The sequence below is a fragment of the Onychomys torridus genome, chromosome 11 (assembly GCF_903995425.1).
Source record: "Onychomys torridus chromosome 11, mOncTor1.1, whole genome shotgun sequence".
Lineage (NCBI taxonomy): Eukaryota > Metazoa > Chordata > Mammalia > Rodentia > Cricetidae > Onychomys > Onychomys torridus.
The window spans coordinates 72961547-72986784 of NC_050453.1; the positions used below are offsets into that span (position 1 = coordinate 72961547).

General features: G+C 42.8%; 1 protein-coding gene across 1 annotated transcript in view; it reads right to left on the bottom strand.

The window, feature by feature from the left end:
• The window catches only part of Nckap5 (NCK associated protein 5), a 918845-nt gene that overhangs the window by 790019 nt on the left and 103588 nt on the right, over window positions 1-25238 (bottom strand). Inside the window, exon 2 of the mRNA XM_036202994.1 lies at window positions 7176-7304. Coding sequence (XP_036058887.1) covers window positions 7176-7244 — 69 coding nt within the window. The 5' untranslated portion in view covers window positions 7245-7304. The remainder of the gene's footprint in view (window positions 1-7175; window positions 7305-25238) is intronic.

The following is a 25238-nucleotide window of genomic DNA, read 5'->3' on the forward strand; positions in this document are numbered from 1 at the left end:
TCTGGGAGCACTCAGTGCAGTCAAACCGCCATACCATTCTTAGGTCACAGATGCCCTGGAGAATTTTATGACACTATATGGACTTTCCCCTAAAATGTACAAACACACATTAATGTAAAGTATTTCCGCCAATTCAAAGACTTGGGAGTCATTGGCAGCCAGCTGAACCATTTGATGAACTCCAAGCCAGTAAGAGACTTTGTCTCAAAAGCAAAATGGATGATGCTGAGGGGCTGCTGCTACTACTGTCCACTGACCTCTACACACACACACACACACACACACACACACACACACACACACACTCACATGCACACAGTGTGCCTGCACACAGGAATGTGTGTACACACACACATGCACACAGAACATACATGGGAGCACCATCCTTGCATGAGAATAGGTAGTATGTCATCTTCTCTTTCCAACCATCACAAACAGTAACAACATCTCTCCATACCCAGGATCCCATGCTAATGTTTCTGGAGATCATGGACAGATAGCTGCCCATGGACAAGCTCAAACCCATGTTCATCACACTAAGCATGCTCCATGTGTAAGGCTTTAGGAGCACAAACGAGGATAGGACATGGCCTGTGTCCTCTAAGAAGTTATTCTTTAGCTCCCTCAGGGGTAATCTGCTCCCAGGGGCTGGTCATGTCTGGAGGTTGATTTGGTAACCACGACCAGAAGACATGTTATGAGCATCTGACAAGTAAAAGGCTGGTGTTTTACTAAACATCCCACAAGGCAAAGGGCACACTTACCACAAAGAATATTAGGTCTACAGTGTCAATACTGTCAAGATTTGAGAAATGGTGCATGTGGCATCCGTTAAATCAGGTGACTAAGATCCAATCAAGAAGGGCATTTTCTGGAGCTAGACATATTGATAAGCTGGTAGAGTATCTCCCTAGCACACATAAAACCCTGGATTCCATCCCCAGCACTGTATATAAACCAGGCACACACCTGTAAACCCAGTACTTGGGGATGGAAGCAGAATCAGAAATGCAGTCAATCTATACAGTGACTGTTCTAGCTCCATTCAGCTGCTGTGTTAAAACATTCTAACCAAACGCAATTTAGGGAGAGAGAGGGTTCATGTCAACTTAAAAATTTACAGTCTATCATTGAAGGACCTCAAGGCAGGAACTCTAGCATGAACTTGAAGCAGAAACTAGGGAGAAACACTGCTTACTAGCTAGATCACTCAGGCTTATGCTAAGCTAGCTTTCTTACAAATCCCAGAATCACCTGCCCAGGAAACGGTGATACCCACAGTGGGCTGGGCCCTTTAACATCAATTAATAATCAAGACAATCCCCCCCTCCCACCCTGCTCAAAACATGCCCACAAGTCAACCTGAGCTGGGCAATCCTTCAAATGAGACTCCCTTCTCAGGTGACTCTAGGCTATGCCAAGTGGGTAGCTAAAGCTAATTAGAAAGCAAGTTTGAGGCTAGCCTGGCCTGCATAAGACTGCCTCAAAAGCACTGGATGAGGGCATTTTCACGGGAGCCTTTGAAGATGTGGTTACTGTGTCCATCCGCTGAAAAGAACCAAAGGGGAAGGGCTGTCAGACAAAGCCTAAACCACCAGGAAGGAAAACCCTCCTGGAAGCCACCAGGGGCTGGTGGTGAGGAAAACAACGGGGTTCCCTCTGGAAGTGGCAGATTCTGCTGGTTCTCCTCTCCCTCCCCCAGTCAGCAGTCTAGCCAAAAAGTCTCCTTAGTTCTCAAAGAGGAGTATCAGGCTAGAACCCTGCTGCTGTACCTCGCCAGGAAGGACAGCTACCTATGAGCTGGGTGTGCTCCACCTCTCCCGAGTTACTCCCCTCTGGGCAATAATTCCTTGAGTAAATGCACGTGTTTTTCTAAAATGGGGGTTGGTGCAAAGGGAGTCTCTCTGTACCACTTCCGGAAAGAGCTTTAGAGGAAGCCGAGCCAGACCCAAACTGAAATTTCAGCTCCATCACTCTCCAGTCCCATGCCTCCCAGGAAGCTGAGGCATGCACCAAGCTGCAGATTTTTCATGTGTAAACTAGAGATACCTAGAATTCTTACCTCTAAAGAGTTGTTGTATTAGCCAACTATTTCTACATAAAGCTTCGAGTGGAGTATCTGGCACATATTAAACTTCAATACATTTCTACTACTATTACTAAGGGAAGGAAACCATTGTGGTCTAACCTCAATGTATGATTTGCCAAACAAACATCCAGAGCTGCCAGCTAAGGTAGTTCTGGTGTTAGATTCCACCCACCCCCACCGCTGACAGGCCTGTGCTTGCTGCCTGGACCTTCTGATCTCCACTCCCGGTCTTTGGCACTGCTGTTACTGGAAACCTCAAGCTCTCTATCCTTCTTGGGTTCTGCTCTAGACCCTTCAAGACCTCTAGCAACTAGTTGTCCTAAGTACACCCTCCTAGTCCTCCATCTTCTGACTTCTAGCCTTTGCCCCACATCTATCCTCAGCACCGAGACAACCTGTACTGACGGAAAGCAGGTGGACACATTTCTACATTTTCAAGGCCTGGTGTACACAGTGGGGAACAAGATGTCCTGCCTCACACCAGGCATAAAGTGAGGACCAGCTAACACCAGGTTACCCTCAGACCTGCACATGTGCTTTTGTACACACACACACACACACACACACACACACACACACACACACACACACTAAACAACAAAAGGGACTGCTATTGAAATATGCACTGGTTCTAAAAAAAGAAATAAAAAGGAGCATTCAGGGGCTGGAGAAATGACTCGGTCATTAAAAGCACTTGCTGCCCTCGAGAGGACGACATTCCATTTCTATCACCCACACCAGGAGGCTCCCAGCTGGCAGAACTCCAGCTCCAGGGGACCCGACATCCTCTTTCAGCCTCTATGGGCACTACACTCATGTGCTCAAAGTCCTACACATACATCCATGCAGCACATACCAATTTAAAAATACATCTAAAAACCCAAGTCTTCTCTTCCACGGGATGCTACCCTGACTCCAAGTGTCAAATGTCGAGGCACTTGGGAAAGATCCTCCAAATCAAAAAGCACAGCATGAGGCCAGGCTTGGCCTGATCAAAAAGGCATCACACAGAGGGCTGAGAAGTGTCTGGACAAAAAGAGGCTTCGGATTCTGAGGTTTTGTTACCACCAAAAAGACTGCTGTGCATATTTGGCTGCCTGCTGCAGTCCTGAAAATGTCCCCACCTGCCTTCCTGTCCAGGCCTTACTCTCCACTTGGGAACCTACTTTTTTTTTTCATTTTCCTGTCACTTAATGTCACTTTATCTTTATAGAGGATCATTTATGAAGTAAGATCATCAACACCAAAACCTAAAGTTTATGACTGTGAACATGTGTGAGATCTCCCTCTCCTTGCCTCTCCCTTTCTCTCACATGCATATACACAGTTATACACACACACACACACACACACACACACACACACAAATCTACACATAAGTATACATACACACACACAAATGCACACACAAATATACACACACCACACACACATAAGTATACACACATCACACACACCTCAAAACCCCTCTGTGCCTAGTCCTTTAAACTGACACTAAGGGACATAAACTGTTTTTTCTTCTTTGTTTTTCTTTATCTGCACGATGTGTTTCTTCATTCCATGGTTCCTCCAGCCTAAAAATAAATACTTAAAAGCCATCACAAGACCAATATAATTTCTACCTCAATACTTCTTGATTTGACTAAGTAAAATAAAAGGGTACTAAAGTTTATAGCACCTTATTCTTAGGGTCCATGAGGAAATTTCTTCTGTGAAGTCTAAATGAGGGAATCACCGCTGAGTCCCCAACTTAGACATTTTGGTCATAATGGTTATGGCACTGGACTCTTGAGCTGTAAAGACTCCAGGTTTCCTTTCCATTCACCTAGTTTCCCCAAGGGACATCTCTTCCTGGGCTAAGATTTAGTGAAGGATAAAGAACAGAAAAGAGATGGAGACCTGGGCTCTTGGCCTGGTGTTATTCTCCTGGTTAACTTTAGGAAAAGCAGGTAACTTCTCTGGGTCTTAACTATTTCTTCTACTAGGCAAAAGACCAGCTAACACATCCCTAGTTTACCATTCTGTGATTCCAAAGAGTTTTACAGAACTGGGGAGATGGCTCAGTTGGTTTGACTTGCAAGCGTGAGGACCTGAGTTCCTTCCATTGCCAGAATGTGTGAATGGAAAACAACAAACAAGCAATCAAAAGGCACCAAGCTCCCCAGAACAAGTTTACAATCCCCATGATGGAGTAGCAAAGATAGGTAGACCCTTGGGGCTTATTGGGCAGCCAGTGTAACCTACTTGGTGAATTCCAGTCAGAAGCCTTGTCTCAAAACACAGAGGGGCGCCAGCAAGACAGCACATTTGGTAAAGTGCTTGGTGCACGAGGTAGAGGACCTGAGCCTGATCCCCAGAACCCATGTAACAAGCTGTCACTAGTGGTGCATGCTCGTGATCCCAGAGCTGGGGAGGCAGAGACAGGTGGGTCTCTAGGGCTTGCTGGCCAGCCAGACTCATCTATTTAAAGAAAGTCCAGGCCACTAGGCGGTGGTGGCGCAAGCCTTTAATCCCAGCACTTGGGAGGCAGAGGCAGGCAGATCTCTGTGAGTTCGAGGCCAGCCTGGGCTAAGAAATGAGTTCCAGGAAAGGCACAAAGCTATACAGAGAAACCCTGTCTCAAAAAACCAAAAAAAAAAAAAGAAAGAAAGAAAGAAAGTCCACGCCAATGAGAGACCATGTCTCAAAAATCAGGGTGGTTGCCAACACAATAGCTTAGTGAAAAAAGGCACCAAACCTGCTACCAAGCCTGATGACCTGAGTTTGATCCTCAATACCCACATAACAGAAGGAGAGGACTGACTCCAGAAAATTGTCCCCTACCTCCACATACATGCCTTGCCATGTGAATATGTGCACACATACAAAATAAATAACTATACACATCTTTCTGTTTGCATCCATGGAATTCTGCTCTTCTGGTTCATATTCTGAATTGACCAAAGGCCTTTTATTAAGGACTGGTACTATCAAGTATTGAAAAATGATAGCTTAGCATGTTTGCCTTTATGGGATATTTGCATATTAGTTGAGAATGGAAGCAGAAACAGGTGGCCCTGGGAACCAATCAACCAGGATGCTATTTCTGGATTCAAAGAATCCGTTTTTGAACTGTTCCCATCATACCATATGGCTGTTGCTGTCTCTGTCTCTGCCTAAGCCAAGGCAGACAGACCAGACTGGCATGTCAATGCTCATGAAGATTTTCTCCTGCAAAAGAGGCTGAGATAATACCCCTGTATCACTAGTTTTCCCAGAAGTTGAAAGGGGAATGAACACATGAGAACACACACCTCATTTACCCATTTTCCATGCAGATATCACAAGACCTAGTGTCTGAGGTGTGGTTGCATCCACAGAGAAGAACACTTAAAACATTTCCAACGACCTAGCCTCTAAGACCATGCTGGTCAACACTAAGCCCACAGGTTCTGGGTCACACAGAAGAATGTGACATGGGAATGCTTTGCAAATCCTCTTCTCAGCACCCAGAACCTCACTCATGAAAAGCTTTAAAAGGAAGTGGCCATGATCACAGGAAAAATAACAAAGTCTGTAGTTTTCAAAAACAAAGCAAAACTGGACTCAGCAAAGTTGGAGAAGCATGACTGATAACCAATTGGTCAACTGTGTGTGGGGGGTGGGAGAGGTGGACATCGATATTCAGGTGTGTGAGCATATGTATGTAAGTGTAGATCAGCAGGGAATCTTGGTGTCACTCCCCAGGCACCCCTGTCCACCTTGGTGTTTGAAGAAGAGTCACTCACAAGCCTGGAACTGACCAATTAAGCTAGGCCAGCTGTCCAAACAGCCTTGGAGGTCACCTGCTTCCACTTCCCAGCACTGTCGTCATACCTGGCTTTTTATTTATTTATTTATTTTTATTTTTTTATTTTTTACACGTGTACTTGGAATAGAATTCGGGTACTCAGGCTCCTTAACATCCAGCAGATGTTTTACCAGCCATGTTCCATGTACCTGTCTCCAGGCTGGTTATTATAAGCACAGCACATTCCTGTTACTCACACAAAAGAGGGGACCAAGAGAAATCCACAGTTCCCTAAGGAGCAAACTGTACTATGTACGCTACTGCCTTCATCTGGTTTCTTCCTGTGTTCACATATACCAGGGAACAGAAGAGGTGACTTAGGTATGCTGATCTAAAGCCTGTGGAAAAGAAGCCTAGCTTCTAAGCACAGTGACTTAACCAGTCTCTTTGAGCTAACCAGATTCTCACACACAAAAGGAATCCTAACCAGGCTGTTCAGAATGATGTCCTCTGGGCCAGCAAGAGGGTTCCGTTGGTGAAAAGTGCTTGCCAAGAAAACCTAACAACACGGAGCCCACATACCAAGTGGGATCTGAAATTCCAGGACTGCCACCACAAGATGGGATGTGGAGACGGGAGAACTACTGGGAAGTTCTGGGGCCAGCTAGCCTGGAGTACCCAGCACAGCAGCCCAAAGGAGAGAGACTCTGCCTCAATCAGGTCGAAGGCAAACTCCTGAAAGCAGTTCTCTGATCTCCACATGAATTTGCTACATTCACAAACACACATGCACCTATTTAGTATGCACACGTGCTAAATACAGTTTCTAGAAAGAATAATGTCCACCAGAGTGAAAACTCGCAGGAAAAAAATGTGATGTGGAATGGAATGAGCCTAGAGCCCAGAAGCTCTCAGCCACTCTCTTGGCTCTTCAGCACTCAAGTTGTTTGGAAGTTTTGTTCAGTTTACATCCACAGTTAACTACATGAAGGAGCAGTTACACACAGGCCTGGCATGTGGACCCGAGGCACAGGCACATTTTTGTATAGGCTGATGTCTATTTCAGCCAGAATTAATGTAATTATATGTAATGTTGACAGATTATGGCATTCACCTATTAAGACACTGTACAAACATTCCAATAATTTGCCGGCTTTTGAGTTTGTAAAAAATAAATGAGCCCAAATCCCAAAGGATGCTGCTAATGTGGTAAATGGAATCAGGGTTTTAGGAGTGGGGCATTCAGGAAATAACAGTCAAAGAATAAGGTATCTGAAGCCAAAACACATACAGTGGTCAGTAAATATTAGCACTTACCACAAGACTGCTGTCCAGAGAGAGTCTCTTGCCAAAGTCCCTTTTACACAGTTGCTTCTTCCCCTCCATGGGTGAGTGATGTATTTTCCTTTGCAATTTATAAGAATCCCCCGTCTGTCTCCACAGCTACTGCAAAAAGTGAACATGTGTTTTGTGATCAAGCAGAGTGTTTAAAACTTTTCATTTTGCAATGTTCCTCCCAGAAACTCAGGCCAAAAAAGTACCCAGACCCAAATAGTAAGTCTAAACGTCAACCTCTCGGGTCACAGGACTTGTCTTGGTGGCACACACTTGAGTCATCTTTTTGGAGGTGCTTGTATGTTTCATAGGTTGTGCCTGCAGAGTCAAGGAATGGACTGGCTGGCATGTTAAATCAGCAAACTGGCCAAAAGCAAATGGTCTGCATCACGCCACACTTTTTCCAGACCTGTCCTCTTTCTATTGCCAGAAAAATTCTATTTCTATACACACAGGTGCTGTCTGCAAATCCCATGATCTCAAACCCAGAAAAACCATAGCCAAGAATTACAGAGCCTTAGGCCCAACAAGGAGAAGCCCAAACTTGCACATTATTGTCAATATTAATTGTCAAATGTCATGTAAGGAGCTGGAGAGATGTCTTGGTGGTCCGGAGCTCCTACTGCTCTTGTAGGATTGGATTGGAAAATCAGTTCCCAGCACCCATATCTGGCAGCTCAAGACTACATATAACTTTGACTCTATGGGATCTGATGCCCTCTTCTATCCCCTATGAGCAACTGTACTCAGATGCACTGCCACATAGACATATCATTTTGAAATAAATCTTTAAAAACATCATTTAAAATTTTTGAGCATTAGAAGATCCATTCTTTTTTAGGAAGACAGGGTCAGTGAACTGTGGACGATGCCATCACAATCAGTGACTATTTACAGAATACTGCTTTTAACATACAGCTCATCAGGAACTGCACTGATGTTGTTGGTTCCAGAGTGAGTAAAAATTTTGCTTAATGCAAATCCACCACATATATTAAGTTCCAAGTTTCATCAATTGTAAAAAACAACAAAAAGGGAATGTGTCTTGGTTAGTGACTTCACCATGTTCAGTGTCCCCTCACCCATGAGTTTCCAGGCAGCACAACGTTGAGTCTATGGGTTACTTTTTAAAAAGGAAATGGGAGGTTTTGAGACAATGGAAGAGGACCTAGGAGAGTTAAAGGAAGGAATGGGAGGTGAATATAATCAAAATGTGTTGTATGCACATGTAAAATTCTCAAAAAATTAATAAAATTTTTCTATTTTAAAAAAGAAATGGATTTGAGCCTAGGCTTCCTTATCTTTTGGCCACATGGCCATGGAGAAGTCATCTGGTCTCTCTACATGACTTTTTTTTCTCAACTGCTGAAGTTGTTTAACTACATGAATGCAACAATGTATGTGGGAATTGTTGAATAGTAGATTCTAACTTACATGTGAATTATAAATATCCATATGTAACCTTAACTATTGCTAAATAAAACTCAGCATACCTTTGGTGATTCCAAAAATAGTTGAAAATACAGAAATTGCCTGTTATCCCCCAAAAACGAACTAGCCAAGTAGGCTGACACAGAACTAATAGACAAAAGGCTGTGCAAATTGGTCTTTTGTTTGTTGATTCTTTAACAGTTTGACACACATCAGTAACGAATTGTGGTTATTTTCCCCCTCCTCCTGTCTCATCCCCCTCCCTCTCCCTTCTTCCCAACACAACCCCTTTCTACTTTCTGGTCTATGTGTGTGTGTGTGTGTGTGTGTGTGTGTGTGTGTGTGTGTGTGTGTGTGTGTCACTGAGTAGTTCTCATGATTTAGTCGAGTTATCTAATAGAGCATGGGCAAATTCACCAGTGGCTATACCACTGAAGAAAACACCATCTCCTGTGCCAACAACAAATAACTGCCTATAGGTCCTCAGGATGAGGCAGGGCCTCATGAACCCCGTCCATCCATGGTAAAACACCAGAGGACCCAATTTCATGCAGGCACAGGCATAAAACTGAAAAGCATATGTGCCCCCACTCTTAATTGTAGGAAGTCTAGCCCATATCAAACACTGTTTGACCTTATAGCCACATGTGACCTCTTGTTTCTGGTTTCCTCCATCACAAAGGTTGACACAGATTGGCTCTAGGCAGAGCCTACCCAAAGCTCATCCACTCTGGGAAATGAATGGACTTACTCTCTAGCTCTGGATTCTGCATCCACTTTGGTCATTCCAGGTCTCCCATTTGTGAACAGCAACCCTAAGACACCACTAGTTCACTGAAAACCTTGCATCTGTCTACCTCAAATTAAGGAGAAAGTTCATGAGTTTGAACATCTCCATGACAGTTGGCTATACCTGTCAACTTGAGATAAGCTAGAACCATCTAGAAAGAATCTCATCAATAGGCATTCTGCCTTGGGTTGGCATGTAACCTATGAGTATGCTGTGGTGGATTGTCTTAATTATATTAATTAGTGTTGAATTATTGAGAGCAGTGTGGAAGGCATCATTCCCTAGGCAGGTGGTCCTGAACACTTCAAGAGTAGAGAAATAAAGCTGTGTACAAGCTAAACGAGAATGTGTGCAGTGAGTTCATTTCTCTTGACTAATGATGTCAAACCCCCATCATGGTGACTGTCCTGCAGTGAGGGAAGGGTGAGCTAAAACAAACCCTATCTACCTCAAGTTGCTTATTTTTCTCCCCAGCAACACCAGTCAAAGTAAAACAGCCTGTATCCTACCAACAGGTCTTTACAGTCCCTCCAAAACCCTTAAGTCAATCCTGATGAGCCTGCTTTGATCTTAACTCTCACTTCATCCTGTCTGGTCCCCCACCCCGCCCCCAACTCTGGTGCTGGGCCTGTATTACTTTCAACAGAAGATCTTCACAGCCATCACATTTGATAAGGATCCCCTTTCTCTGCTGATTTTCATAGAAAATTCATCACCTTTAATACTTAGGATAACTCTCTTATACATAATAAGTTCTAAATGTATGTGTATTTGGCAAGGGGTATCATAGTCAAAAAACAGAGGACAGACAGTGTTTCAAATAAAGATGTTTGATACTAGTTCTACCACAAGAGAAGGAAGTATTTGTCAACTGATACTGCTTGGGAACCTGCTGCCTTCCATAATTCTACCTAGCCATGTGGCAGCCCACTCTTTGCCTCACTGACTCTAGTCATGGTAGCTAAGACTAGCCTGTATAAGAGTAGCTATGACATAGAGAGACAGCTGGGGATGTCAACTTCTCCCTTTATCAAATGCATACTTTCCTAATATTTATTTTCCCCAAACCATGAGCATGCATATTCTGAGTGCTTACTACATAAAATACCCAGTCCCCAGATGTTGAAGACATAGGCATGTATAAGAAGGACTGGCTTCTTCTCATAGAGTGCTGGCCATGCAAGCATGAAGACCTGAGTTGGATCTTCCAGAATCCACATAAAAACTAAGAGAATAATTCTTATGCTAGGGAGGAAGAGACGGGGATGTCTAGGGCTCACAGGACATCCAGTCTTTTCTGGCTCTGTGAGTTCCAGATTCAGTGAGAGACTCTGTCTCCAAAAATAAAGTGGGGAAGTGACAGAGGAAGATACTGAGCATTTTAACTCTGGCCTCTCTACACAAACATACATATAAACACACACACACACACACACACACACACACACACACACACACACACGCACATGCATGACTAGAAAGATTAGGTCCTTGCCTCCATGGAACCTAACCTTCTAGTAGAATATATAGATAATGAGTAAGCAAACAAAGAAATAATCCCAAACTGTGACAGGTGATGGTATTCGTAATTAGGTATTTGGGATACAACCTTGAGTCACATAGACCAACACAGAACCTTTTTATAGAGAATGGCTAGAGTAAGAAGCAGCTATGCCAAAGCATGTAGACCATCATTCCAGGCAGAGGAACCATGAGAAGGGACTAAAAAAGAGCTGTGTGCCTGGAGGAAGAGAAGGGAGTGCCCACCCAAAGTGTCATAGCCACTGACTACAAGCTCTCGTGCTAAATACAAAGGGCACCCCAGCTTTCAATTTCCACTTCGTACTAGTTAATAAAGCTCAACATATTCTTTAATACATTTAATTCTCAGTGGTTGATCTCTAAACCACCACTAGCAAGAAAATCTCTATTAATAAGACAGTTAACTGGAATCTTTTTCCCAGTGATTGGCACACAGTAGGTGGTCAGGATTAAATATTACAATATTGATCATCCCTCTCATATGAATAATAAAATCAGGAAAGACTCTAGGAAAACATCAGGAAAAACTGATGAGCTATAAGGTCAGTGAGAGATTCTGTCTCAAAACTTAAGTGAAGGCTGGGTGGTGGTGGTGCACGCCTTTAATCCCAGCACCTGGGAGGCAGAGGCAGATGGATCTTTGTGAGTTTCAGGCCAGCCTGGTCTACAGAGCAAGATCCAGGAAAGGTACACAGAGAAACCTTGTCTCAAAAAAACAAACAACAAACAAACAAACAAAAACATAAGTGAAGAATGACAGAGGAAATCTGGCATTGACCTCTGGCCTCCACACACATAGACATGCATGTGTCTGTATTTACACACATGTGCACATAAACAAACACAATCATACACCACACACACACACACACACACACACACACACACTGTTTGCTAAACATGAGAAAATGATTGTTGGGAAGTGTAGAGTAAAGTCATCCCAACAGGTCAAAGCCAGACCACTTAAAAAGATAAAACAATAATAATAATAATAAAATAATAATAATAACCGCAGAGGGTGGTATGCATCTATAATGGGAGCACTAGGGAAATAAGAAACAGGGAGATAGGTAGGAAAGAAATGGGATGGAAGAAAGAGAGAGGTAAGAAGGGTAGAAGGAAGAGAGAGGAGTAGGGGAGGGAAGATAGGAGGGGAGGGAGGAGACAGGAACATATGTCCAAATTTCTAGGATGCCTAACGTCTAAGAAGAGACTTATATAATGACTAACCAAATGCAGTGTAAAATATAATAGTGCATAAATGAGGAAGTGATTTTTGCTAGGAGGGCTAGCTCTGGCTGGAGCCACCCTCGGATAACTTGCCTTTATGGACACTCTGGTATGACCAGGGGCTGTCTAGACACACACACAACTGCGTATCTACAGTCTACACACTGAGACAACAGCACCAGGAGCAGTCTCCCAACTCCCTCTCTCCCAGGCAGTCTTTTAAAGACTCCCCACACTCCCTCCTCTGCTGCTTCTTCATGTACTGCTTGAAGAAATGTTTTAAAACTCTTTATATAAAATGTCTCTGCACTGCACATGAATTCTTCAGAAGAAAATCAGAATAGAAATAAAACAGCTATATGAGAAAAATCTTAAGAATAAATAAATAACCAATAGCAAGTAAATAAAAATAAAGACAGCATGCACATAACCTCAGTGGAATGGAAGAATACTGAAAGGTGACTAGGCGAAAACTTTTCTGCAGTGTGTCATCTGCCAATGTTAATGAGTTAGTTAAATTAGAAAAATCCCAACTGCCCAAAGCAAAAAGCATTCAACTATGTAGGATGCTGGGGCGGGGTACGGACCACACTATCAAATGCATTCTGTTCAGCTGATTTCTGTTGTTGTTGTTGTTGTTGTTGTTGTTGTTGTTGTTGTTGTGTTTTGTTGTTGCTTTGAGCTGGCTATGGAGAGCAATGCTTAAAAAGTCATCCAGTTTCAAGAGAACATTTTCCATCTGGGGCAGTTGGGGAAGGCACAGGCCAAACACCGCAAAGGCAGTCGAGGCACAGCACAACTCATTAGGAAAGCAGTTTCTGAGGAGGAATGCTTTCTGAAAAGCCAGCGAAGATTTGACTGCCACATCCCCGCACACTGCAGCAGCCATTATTTTTCATTAAATGTCTTTGAACACAGGTGAAAACCCAAAACAACTGAGGAAATGGATGGAGTCAAATAAATCGGAAGTCGATCCATTTGTGCAGAGGCTTTAGCAGGTAGTTAAAATCTTGCCAATTACCCAGAGTGTCTCTGTGCACTGGAAGAGGTTATTTATTCTGTTTTAGAGTAAGCTCCCTCCACGCACTCCTCAACCCCACATAACCCTGAAGTGAATAAAAGCATGGTAAAAGCCAAGTAAATCAAGAGTAAGCATTAAACCTTCAAAACCAATTAACATACCCAAATAATACCATTTTAATAAACCATACAATGTAGACAATAAAGACGTTATATGTAATAAACCGCCAAAATTAAATTTTGGGGAGAAAAATTACAGACATTTTGTTTCTCTTTGTCTGTTCAGTGTTTAATTAAATTGCAAGTGTTATATGCTTGTTGAAAGAGGGAGGTAGGCTAAAATCTCTTTTCAAGAACACAAAATACTTACTGACAAGCCATTTAATGCCTCCTAGAAAGAGTTAAGCTTGGGGCTGATGAGCTGGCTCAGCTGGTCAGCGCACTTGGCAGTCAGAGACTAATGACCAAATTCTGGTCCTCAGAACCCACGTAAAGCTTAAAGGAGAGAACCCACTGTCTCCAAATGCTGTCCTCTGAGTACCATACATCTGCTGCTGCACACACAGAATGCATGCAAACAGGCATCATCATACATACACACACACACACACACACACACACACACACACACACACACACAAATAAAATTTGTATTTAAGAAAAATCTCAGATTTTACACATGTGCCTTCTCATGTAAATACATATAAAATACATGTATAGGTCTATACATGCATATTCTCTACATGCATACGTATATCCACAATTCCACTTCCTCATGCTATCCCTTCCCTGATTACAAGTAATAAAAATTAAAACTTCTAATAATTGGGTCTTTGTGTAATTATGTGGTTTTACTTCTCTTTCTTTTTCTTTTTAAATCTACCATATGGAATGTTACTGATTCAGAGTCAAAGATCTCAGTCCTTTACTTTTGATGTTCTAAATTAGGACATTTTTATTATATCCTCTTCATGTGTTTATGACACCATCAGCATATAACTTTTGAACACTGTGTAAACGATAGGTTCAACCTTATTTTTAAGTGCCTTTATTTGTGCCCAGGTAGCACGCATGTGTCACTGGGGGGGGGGGGGCGCCTCAGAGGGCCAAGTGCAAGAGCCTATTTCTTTGCAGCTTTTTGTTAAAATTTTCAGAAATAAGTTAGCAACCCTTTGGACCCTCCCTGTCCAGTATCTATGCCTCATCTACTTTTCTCGCCACACTGCTTTCACTAGAGGAGAGGCTGTTTGTGGGAACATGGTTTCACTTCAGCAGAGTTTACTGCGACATTTGCACCATTAAGATCATCTCTTTTTTTGACCTATTAATCACCAGATCCAGGAAATATCTAAATGTGCCTGGATTCCTAGTGTGCTTTGTAGTTGATGTTATTTGTTCTGCATGCATGTTCAGGTGCACATGCAAGGGAGGATGCATGTGGAAACCAGAGGTCACCCTCAAGCGTTATTCCTCAGGATCCATTCTCCTTGTTCATGTTACCAACTGAGACATCTCTTCTGCCTTGGTATATGGTTTCTTCCCATGAAAATGATTTACAGGGACAGTGCATACTCTAAAAGGATGGGAGGGGGGTTTAATCTCCAATGATATGGCTACTGGTGGATTCCTCATGCTCCAGTAGATAGTTTCTCGTGCATATCCATGGGGGTGGGGTGGGGTAAGTCCTGGCTAAACACAGTGGCTCACAAAGCGGAAAGACTTGCAAGTGGGACTTGATGGGAGCATAGGAGGATGGCAGAAGTCAGAGGAGAAACCAAGAAGGTGGAGAGAGTGATGTAACCATGAAACTGTACATAAAATGGTCAGAGAATACATTAATTAAAAAGTATAGGACTTTAATTAAAAATATATACTTTTTCAAAAAAGACTCGTTTTATTTTTATGAATGTGTGTACCTGTGCGTGCGTGTGTGTGTGTGTGTGTGTGTGTGTGTGTGTGTGTGTGTGTGTGTGTATACATGTACAGGTACCCAAAGAAGCCAGAGAAAGGCATCAGGTCCCCTAGAGCTAGATTTACAAGGGGTTGTGGGCCATATGACATGGGTGCTAGGAAATGAACTCAAGTCCTCTGTAAGAATAGTGCTCTAAAATTTTGAGCCATCTCTCCAGACCCAGTGACAGTCTTTTTGTATCTTTTTCAGTATCAAATGCAGTGTATTACTGTGCTTGCTGTACTTTAATTGGCTATGTGGTCAGTTTGCTTCCTGTAGCTTCACAACAAGGAATGGGTGACTGACTTCTGCTCTGACCTACAATGTAGCATTATAACATGGATGTTTAGGATCTTTTATAGTCTACTGAGGTCACCATCTGCTGGCCTGTCTCTGGCCTTAAAGGTTGTACTGTGCATGATGGTAGATGTCCAGTAGGGTTGGCAGGTACAATACACACGACTGTTGTTTCCAGGAGCAAAGAATAAGTGGAGCCAGCGTCCTGAGATGTGCAACCATCCCACACAGTCAGCCACCACTAACCCAAGCCTGATCATCATCATGCCAGGGTAGAGACCCATTTCTCCAAAGCCTTCCTTTTTTTTTTTTTTCCTTTATACAAAAGGCACATATCTAAATACTGATGTAAAATCTCCCAACTTTAAAAATCATATTTCCTTAAGTTTCATGGGCTACGGAAATGGCCTCGTAAGGAAAAGTGCTTCCACATAAGCATGAAAACATAGTTTGGATCCCTAGGACCCATGTAAAACCAGGAGCACTAGTATGTGTCTGTAATCCCAGTACTCTTACAGTGAGTGGGAAGACTGGACAGAGGAGGGGGAAGCTTATCATTCAGTCTGGTGTACACAGTGGCAAAGAACAACATATCAGCATCAAACAAGGTGGGTGGCAAAGATTGAAACTCAAGGCTGTCCTCAGACCTCCCCATGTGCACCATGGGATGTGTGCGCCTACACACACACACACACACACACACACACACACACACACACACACACAATTTCAAAAATTAAGTTTCACAAGCCAAATGAATTCCCCTCGGAAAAGTACATAGCCCAGGGCCTACTCATTGCCAATCTTTAATTACATGGCTCTGAAAATTTGGTAATTATTTTTGCAAAGTTTGAATTAATGAAAAACTCCATGTAGAGAAGATTGAAATATTAAATCCTAACACAGAGAACTAAGTCCAGCAACTAGGTTTAGAAAGAAAATTAAATTCCCCGTCACCTGTCTGTGCAAATGGAAGAAATTCAAACTTTTTTTTCTCCTTTTATGTGAACCCACAATCTGGAAGCAATTATTTTAAGTTAGAAAAATATGCTCTGAAAGAATTAAGGACTTTCCCCCTTAGTTTAAAATTAAAATATTACCAGGGTTTCTTAATATGTTTTAGATATTCATGTTTGCTGCTACAAGAGAAACACTAAAAGTTTCTCCCTCAAGGAAGATTTTATACATCTCCTTTAACAGACATTGGGGTACACGGGCACGTGTCTATTGTTTGGGGTTATCTACACTTCCTTGTTGGATTTGACATTTGCTCTTACCTACACAAAAATTAACTCAACCCTTGTGATGGATCACACTAATTAAGTTAGGAGTTATTGCCATGTCTACACCATAATTTTGCTATATAAATGGATTCAGTGGGATTTACCAAGTATTGATCATAGAATTCCAGTGTAAGGTAGGTTTTTTTTTGGGGGGGGGGTTCAACTAATTACTTTCATATCTTCTGACAAGCTAATTTCTCCAGTCTCTAGTCCCCTCGTCTTCCAGATAAAGACAAATCAAGTGAATACTTGCTAAGGTCCCTTTTGGATCTAAAATATTTTAATCTATGAGACAATTTAAGTAGAATGTAATGCTTTGAAATCCATTGCCATCTCTCAATTTACAGCTTTATTGAGGTGTAAGTCAAACACCATATCGTCCCATAAATATGGTGTTTTGTGTGACCATCATCAAAATCCAATTTCAGCACATTTTCAACACTCCAAAAGAGGAGCCTGCAGAATTAGGAGCTCTTGCCCACCATGGCAACCTATCCATTCATAGGCAGCCACTACTCCACATTCTGTCTCCATGAATTCATTTTATTCCACACATTTCATAAATGGTTTTGAGACATACCTTTTCTCTAAGCATAATTTTTTTTAAAAAGTCTATCCACATGTGGAGTATGCACAGGTGGATAGGCTCATCCATGTTTGCTCAGAAGCCAAAGGAAGATTTAACACCCTGCTCCATCATGCTCCTCCCTTTATTCCTTTGAGACAGAGTCTCTCGCTGCACCTTGAGCTAAGCTGGCTGCCCTAGCAATCCTCCTGCCTCCACACCCCTATGGCACTGGGGTTACACAGCTACCCCAGCTTTTAGGTCAGTCCTAGGTATTTGAACTCAGATCCCCACATCCACACAACAAGCAGTTTTACTCCAGGAGCCATCTCCCCAGTCCTCCAGTTTTATTTTTAAAATGTAGTTTTATTAATCCATGAAGAAATTCATAAGAACTATATATGGTATATTTGGATTAAAATTAAGATGGATGCTCAGCTTACTCAAGTAATGTGGAAATAAACTGCAACAAGTTACCACCATCTTTCACTTGGCATTCATTGAGTGCTTACTGAATGCACAATCTAATACTGTGGCAGCCCACGTTCAACTCATCAACCAGCAAATTGCATTTAACTCCCATAACATCACAAAATCTACTTGCTAAGAAACCGAAGCATAAGGAAATGCCCTCATCATCTCAGGCTTGTCGCTGTGACTAAATATCTTCATTCATCCTATTAAAGGTATTTCCCTCCCTTAGAATGAGAGTTTCAGTTCAACTTCAGAGGACTCCAAGCCAGTTGCTCGGTTGATTTTTAAATTGTGCTAATTATGCTAACGTTGCAGAATGTAGAAAATGGACTTCGGAAAAAAAATAAAATAATAATAATAATGATAATAATAATAATACTTCTGACTCAATGATGTTGTCACCTATGTCTTTTCCTGACAAAAAGAACCTAAAGTCACACTGGAAGAGTCATGTTATATCACGAGGTCTTAAAACTCTGAGACACGAAGGAAGCCAGATAGTTAACACTCTGGAAAAATGAATGTTTGTTGTATAACCTGTTTACTTGGTAGAGACTCTACAACCTTAACATTAGAACCTCCCCTTAGGGCCAGTGACATGGCTCAGCAGTTAAAGATGGTTTCCTCCAAGCTGATGGACGTGGATCCCCAAGACCTACCCAGTAGACAGATAGAACCAACTCCCAGCTGTGTCTCATGGCATGCATGCTCCCCACCCCATACATATACATATTTTAAAGTAATGGATAAATAAATGAAATACAATTTTTAAAACACTTCCCATTAAATCCCAGGTGAGTAAAATAAATACCTGTCATCATCCCCTAGAACATACAAAGAAGAAAAGCATCTCTATACACTGGTGTCCCTTTCAGAAAGGACCTGCAGAGTCCTGAGTCTCCAGAGACATCCAAGTGGGAGCCTGATATCTGGTGTGTATCCCGCTTCCAGTTTTCCACCTGGGTCTGGAAACACGGACCTGACTACTCACCGAAGGACAGCAAACCTGAAATGGGTCCCTTCGTCTTTTCAAAAGCACAGTCGTGTGGCCGGAGAGTAGGGATGCTCAGAGAAGGCACCGAGGACACACTCAAGAAGAAGCAGGAGCAGCCAGAAGACTGGACCAGCCTCCCACGGGCTTCACATATGGAGCATGCGCAGGGGCAGCCCATGCCCTGCCAACATCCGGAAGAGGTGGGCCCTTAGAAGCAAGGCCACACTGCAGCTGCAAACCTTCTCAGCGTCCAGCTCTCTGCTAGCTCTCTACCCAGCTTCTGACTTCAGCAAGTACGGTCTTACTAATAAGCCATTTAAACAAACCATCCCTGTCTCAGCCATTATCCGTTTCTCTCATCCTGCCCTTCATTCTCAAAGAAAAGAACCTGGAGATCCCCACAGGTCTCTGGACTCCAATGTTGCCCAGACAGAGGGATGGATTTTCCCTGGCGTTACAGAGAAGTTGTACCATTTGGCCAAAGGGAAGGCGGTGTCAGATAAAAGCTGAGCCAAGTCATTTGATAGCGCACTTCCTCTAAGATGCACTCAGATTCAGACAGGTGGATGCGCCAAGCCCGACCACAAGCTGGCTCTGGGTAGTCTATCTAGCAAACCTCGTGGACACTTCCACCCCCTCTACCTGGGAAATAGTATACTGAGAGTAAGGGTGAAAATCTACTCAACATGAAACGGGGGGGGGGGGGGGGGGGGGACCCTTTTGAGACATTGTCTCGAGTAGTCCATGCTGGCCTTGACTGTCTATGCAGCTACAGATGACTTTGAACTCCCCATCCTCCTGCCTACATTTTTCAAAGTGCTGGGGTTCCAGGCCTGGGCCACCACAACCAGTTTATGCAGTCCACATTGAATCCAGAGCTTTGTGAATGATAGATAGGTAAGCATTCTACCAACATCTCCAACCAAAACAGAAATATTAAAACATATGAAAATTAGTATTTTCAGTATTTTGGAAGACACCAAAATTTAATAATGAAAATTATCAGAGCAGAAATGTCTTAAAAAATAATTTCTGTTGTCTGTTCAAAACTGAAGAGCATATACTTTGTTTGGGATAAGAGTTTCAACTGAGAAATTAGCTAGATCAGGTTGGCCTGTAGGCATATTGGGGGGAATATGCCTTGATTCTTAACTAAATTAGGAAGACCCAGTACACTGTGAGAGGCACCATTCCCTAAGCTGGGCCTTGACCCTGCACAGATATATTTCTTTCTCTCTGTTTTTGACTGTGTGTGTAATGTGACTAGCTACTTGGTGTCCCTGCCTCAACTTCCCTTTGGTGATGGATTGTAACCTCAAATTGTAAGCCAAATAATCCCTTTTCTCTGCTAAGCTGCCTTTGATCATGTCTTATCACACCAACTAGGGCTGTAGCACACAAAGTCCTAGGTTTCCTGACAGCCTCTTCATGTATCTCTGTCTCTACATTCTTTTAACATTCGTTCTTTCTGCAGAATCCACCCTACAGCCTGTTCCCTACTTCCTCCAACTCTCTCCCTTCCCACTTCCTTATTGTGAGAATATGTGCTTTTAGGACAGAAAATACTACCTAAAATTATGATACATATCAAAAAGGTGCAGTATCAGAACTATGAAAACCTCAAGTGAAATTCCTAAAAGTTATGAGGGACCTTTCAAGACGACATATAAAGTGCTGTTAGGTGCCTTGCCAGTACATTTCTAGTTAGCAAAATTAAATGCCCAAACATAAGAGAATTCTGCTGCCAAAATAATGAAGCCAAATAACTCTGACAATTCCAAGTGGTTCTAAAATATAACCCAAGATCTCTTTAGACTTAGAAAGCTGTGGCACCGAGGCCAGGGCTCGGTTGGTAGAGTGCTTGCTTAGCATGCAGAAAATGCTCTGCCAGTGGAGGCAGGAGGGTCAGGAGGTTAAGGTCATCCTTAGCCACCTAGGGAATTCCGGGCTAACCTCAGCTATATGAGATACCGTCTCAAAAAACAAAACAAAACAAAACAAAACAAAACAAAAAACAAAAAAAACAAAAACCAAAGAGCCACTGTGGTTTTTAGTCACAGAAAGACTCCTGATGGCTCCCTTCAGTAAAACACAGTGTGGATGAGAAGTGGCTTGCAGCAAACAAAGAAAGGCGGAAATGAGTGGGCTGGAGCTAGTGAAGGATTTTTCCCAGAGACAATAGCTTAATTTAGCAGTATAAATTAATTCAGAGTTGACTACAATTAAACAAAAAAGAGTGAAATTTGATGCAGTGCATTAGGCATATCAAGGCCCTTCAAAGTGTTTATACCCCCAAGTGCCCTTGAGGAAAATCACTGCCATTATTATTCTAAGGAACATCCCTTTGCCTGCCCAAGGCTTTGTCCCCTCGGAGTGTTCATTCAGCCTTGTAGTTATAAATAAATGACAGGTGTTGACTTGTGTCTCCTTCCTACTGAAATGGTTACCCTCAGGACAGGGACCCCAGCTCATTTAAGCTGGCTCTCTCATCTCAGTACTCAATATTTGGGCAGAGCTGCTCAATTTGTCTGAAATTGAACTATTTTTTAATATGATCGTACATGTGTGTACGAGTGTGCGTGTGCACATGTGTAATGATGTGCATGCAGAGTTATGTATGTTGCTTGCGAGGCACCATATACCTTGTTTTGGGGGAGCCAGGATCTGTCACTTGACTGCCACTTCCCTTATCAGGTGATAAGAGCTGGCCAGTGAGCCCCAGTGATCCTCCTGCCTCTGTCTCTCCCACAGCAGGATTATAAGTATGGGCTACCATGTGTTTTTTGTTTATTTGTTTGTTTGTTTCCACATTGGTTCTGGGGATCAACTTCTGGCTGTCATGCTTATGTGGAAAGCACTTTACTAAGTGAGTTATCACCTCAGACCAAGTGAAACTCTTGAGAAATAGACTTCTTTTCCAAAAGCTTATGCTGCTTCAAGTCTGCTTAGAAATAGCTGCTTGTATTTATCTTAAAAGCTTGAATTTGTATCTTAAATTAAGTGTTATTAAAATACATTGCACACAGAGAAGTGAGATTTGGTTATCTCAGATTACTTATTTGGAAAAAAAATGAATCTCCTTTCTCATAATTCCATGAAATTTTCCATTAGAATATCCCCTTCTTATTAATATATGTAATTTTTACAAGCAAAAGTGACCTATGACTATATTGCAAATAGTTAAGACCATATACAAACTTATATGGAAAACAATCCAAGTTCCCCGTTCTTGCACTCCCAAATGTTTCCTCCAAACTAGAAGTAAATCCACTATTAATAATTAATCTTTCTAGGATTTTCTTTCAGCTATTTACATACATACATGTATATATATTTACATATGTATTTTTTAAATTATAACCATTGGTACCCTTTTCTACCCAGTTTTTGACAAGTTGATTCACTTCCCCTTTAGTACTGTGTCCAGGCTAGGGTTGGGGAATCAGTTGGTAGAGAGAATGACATGCATGCAGGAAGCTCTAGGGAGATCCACCTCTGGACTGATTAAACCAGGCATGGTGACACTTGCCTGCAATCCCAGCACTTGGAAGGTAGAGGGTGAGAGGTTCAAGGTCACCCTTAGCTACATAGCAAGTTCCAGGACAGGCTGAGCTGTGGGAAACACTGTCTCAAAATAATAATAGTGGGTCATAGTATTCTCTCCATGTTGAGATACAAACAGTTCTTCCTTCTTCCTAAGATTTTTTTGTTTTTTATTTATGTGTATGTGTGTGCATACACATGTTGTGTGTGGGTACCCATGGAGGCCAGAAGGGGGCATCAGATCCCCTGGAGCTGGTGTTACAGGTGGTTGTGAGCCCTCTGATGTGGAGCTCAAATCCGAACCTGGATCCTCTGCAAGAGCAGCCGGCACTCTTGACAGCTGAGCCATGGCTCCAGTCCTCCTCCTCCTTCATTCTTTTAATGACCACAAGGGCACCTGGTGGCAGGGGGAGCATTATTTGTTTGACTCTTCCCTTCTTGATGGACAGAGACAGCAGATAATTTATCAATATTACAAATGCTGCAGTGTGTTTTCTTGGGCATCCCTCTGTGTAAACGGATGAACTTGCTCCTATGATAAATAGCTGAAGGGGCCCTTTCGCTTTCCAAACACACTCAAATTCCTATCAATCCAAATCACTGTCTCCTTTCTGCTCCATCCCAATGGTTACTCATATTTTCACTTCAGGGAGGCAGAGAAGCCTATTCACAACTTCCCAGAAATGTAACAAATCATAATCATATCTCATTTAAAGTTCCTCTTGCTCAAACTGAGGATGTGGCTTAGCAGTCAAGGGCTTGCCTAGCAGATGTGAAGCCCAGAGTTCCATCCCCAGCACTCAAAAAGACACACAGAAAATGATGCCCTGCCTATTAAATAATTCATTCGAAAATCAATCTATCAACCCAGAATTCACACATACCCACCACTCTGAAATACTATGCCAGTCGTGGCCTCAACTTGAGGTTCATTCCAGAGATTCTTCTACATGTCGGGACACAAATGGAGACAAGGCTCCTTTGAGGTCCTATCAATGGGGGCTGGGCAAAGCCCTCTGCCACCTGTATTAGCTTTCTCTATACTAGGAGAAAGGGCTGGAATTCATAACTCCAAGTAGAAAAGATGCATTAGCTTATGGTTTCAGAATATTACAGTGGGGAGAGTGTGATGGGGCTGTATAGTGATATTTTATTTGTATTGAAATGTGATTTTATTTGTATGTTAATAAAGTTGCCTTGAGGTCAGAGCAAGCCAGAGCAGAAGCTGGGCAGTAGTGGTGCACGCCTTTAATCCCAGCACTTGGGAGGCAGAGCTAGGTAGATCTCTGTGTGTTCAAGGACACAGCCAGCATGGCAGACACATGCCTTTAATCTCAACGCCAACCATAGAAGACCTGGAGGTCTGTACAAACAGGCAGTGACGAGGAGGTCATGTGGCTGGGTTTACAACCAATGAGAAAACAGAACAGAAAATCTATAAAAAAGATAGGACACCCAGAGGTAGCTCTCTTGTGGAGAGGAAGGACAGCAGAAGCAGTGAAGGGTAAGGTTTTCCAATCTTGCTCTGACCTCGTGGGTTTTAACTCTGCAGTTGATTCTGTGTTTCTTATTTAACAAGCTGGTTACATCTACAGGGCTGTTCATATCACAGCAGACAGGGGAGAGAGAGAGAGAGAGAGAGAGAGAGAGAGAGAGAGAGAGAGAGAGGGGGGAGAGAACAGATAAGACCCAACCCCCACAAACCTATGCTGTAGTTCCCATTCTGTTGTTGTGATAAGATACTGTGGCCAAAAGCCACTCAGAAGGTGAAGGACTTACTCTCAGCAGACACTTCAGGTGATAGCCCATCATTGAGAGAAGTCAAGGTAGGATCTTCAAGGCAGACCTGCTTGCTCTTCCACATAGCATTGCTTTGGACCAAGAAACTCACTTCACAGTCAAAGAGGTGGGACAGGAATCATGGAGGATGCCACTACTCAGCTGGCAAGCATGCTTATGCTTGGCTTCCTTATATCACTTGTGGCCACCTGCCTAGAGAATGGTGCTGCTCACAGTGGGCTGGATATTTCTCCTTCAAGTAACCATGAAGACAGTCCCCTACAGACAGTCCCATAGTCCAGTCTGATCTAGGTGATTTCTTCCATTGAGATTCTCTTCCCAGATAATTCTAGGTTGTGCATGCTGATAGTTAAAGCTAGCCAAAGAGCCTCCTCCTAATGACCTAAAACTCCAGCCATGCCTGATTTAAAATTTCAACCACCTCCCAAAATGATGGTGCCAGCTGAGGACCAAGCATCAGCATGCAAGCCAGTGGGGCAACATGTCACATTCAAACCATAGAAGATACCTTAGAAGAATTTTCTAAACCTTCGAAACTGTAGAAGGTATCTTAGAGAAGATACGTGCAAAGAGGGAGAGAGGCATACAACCAAGTAGCAGAGGCAGCTAGTATGGAGAATGGAAGACCGGAATTGGAACTGCCATCATCTAAGTTCCATCAACATCTTTTAACGACATTACAATGTCTTTGCTAGCTTGGCACTCTTCTATGTAGGAATGTTTGAAGTTAACATGATAGGAAATGCAGAAAGTACTAGATGGCACTGGCAGATTTCAGTGGGAATGGATCAGCACTCCTCTGTAAGATTCTATTTTTACTTATACGCACGTGTACGCGTTTGTGGGAGCACATGCCATGTGTGTGCCAGTGCCTGCAGAGTCTAGAAGGGAGCGCAGGACTCCCGGAACTGGAGTTACAGGTGGCTGTGAGTCACCTGGTGTGGCTTATGGAAACTGAACTTGGCCCTCTGCAGGAACAGGAAGTTCTAACTGCTGAGCCATCTCCCCTGTTCCTGGACCAGCACTTGTATGCCTGTACTTTCCTCTGCTTCCAGTCTGCACAGATTTGGTAAGCTGAAAGCAAATACAAAGTAATGGCAAATATAAACTCAAAAACAATTTGTT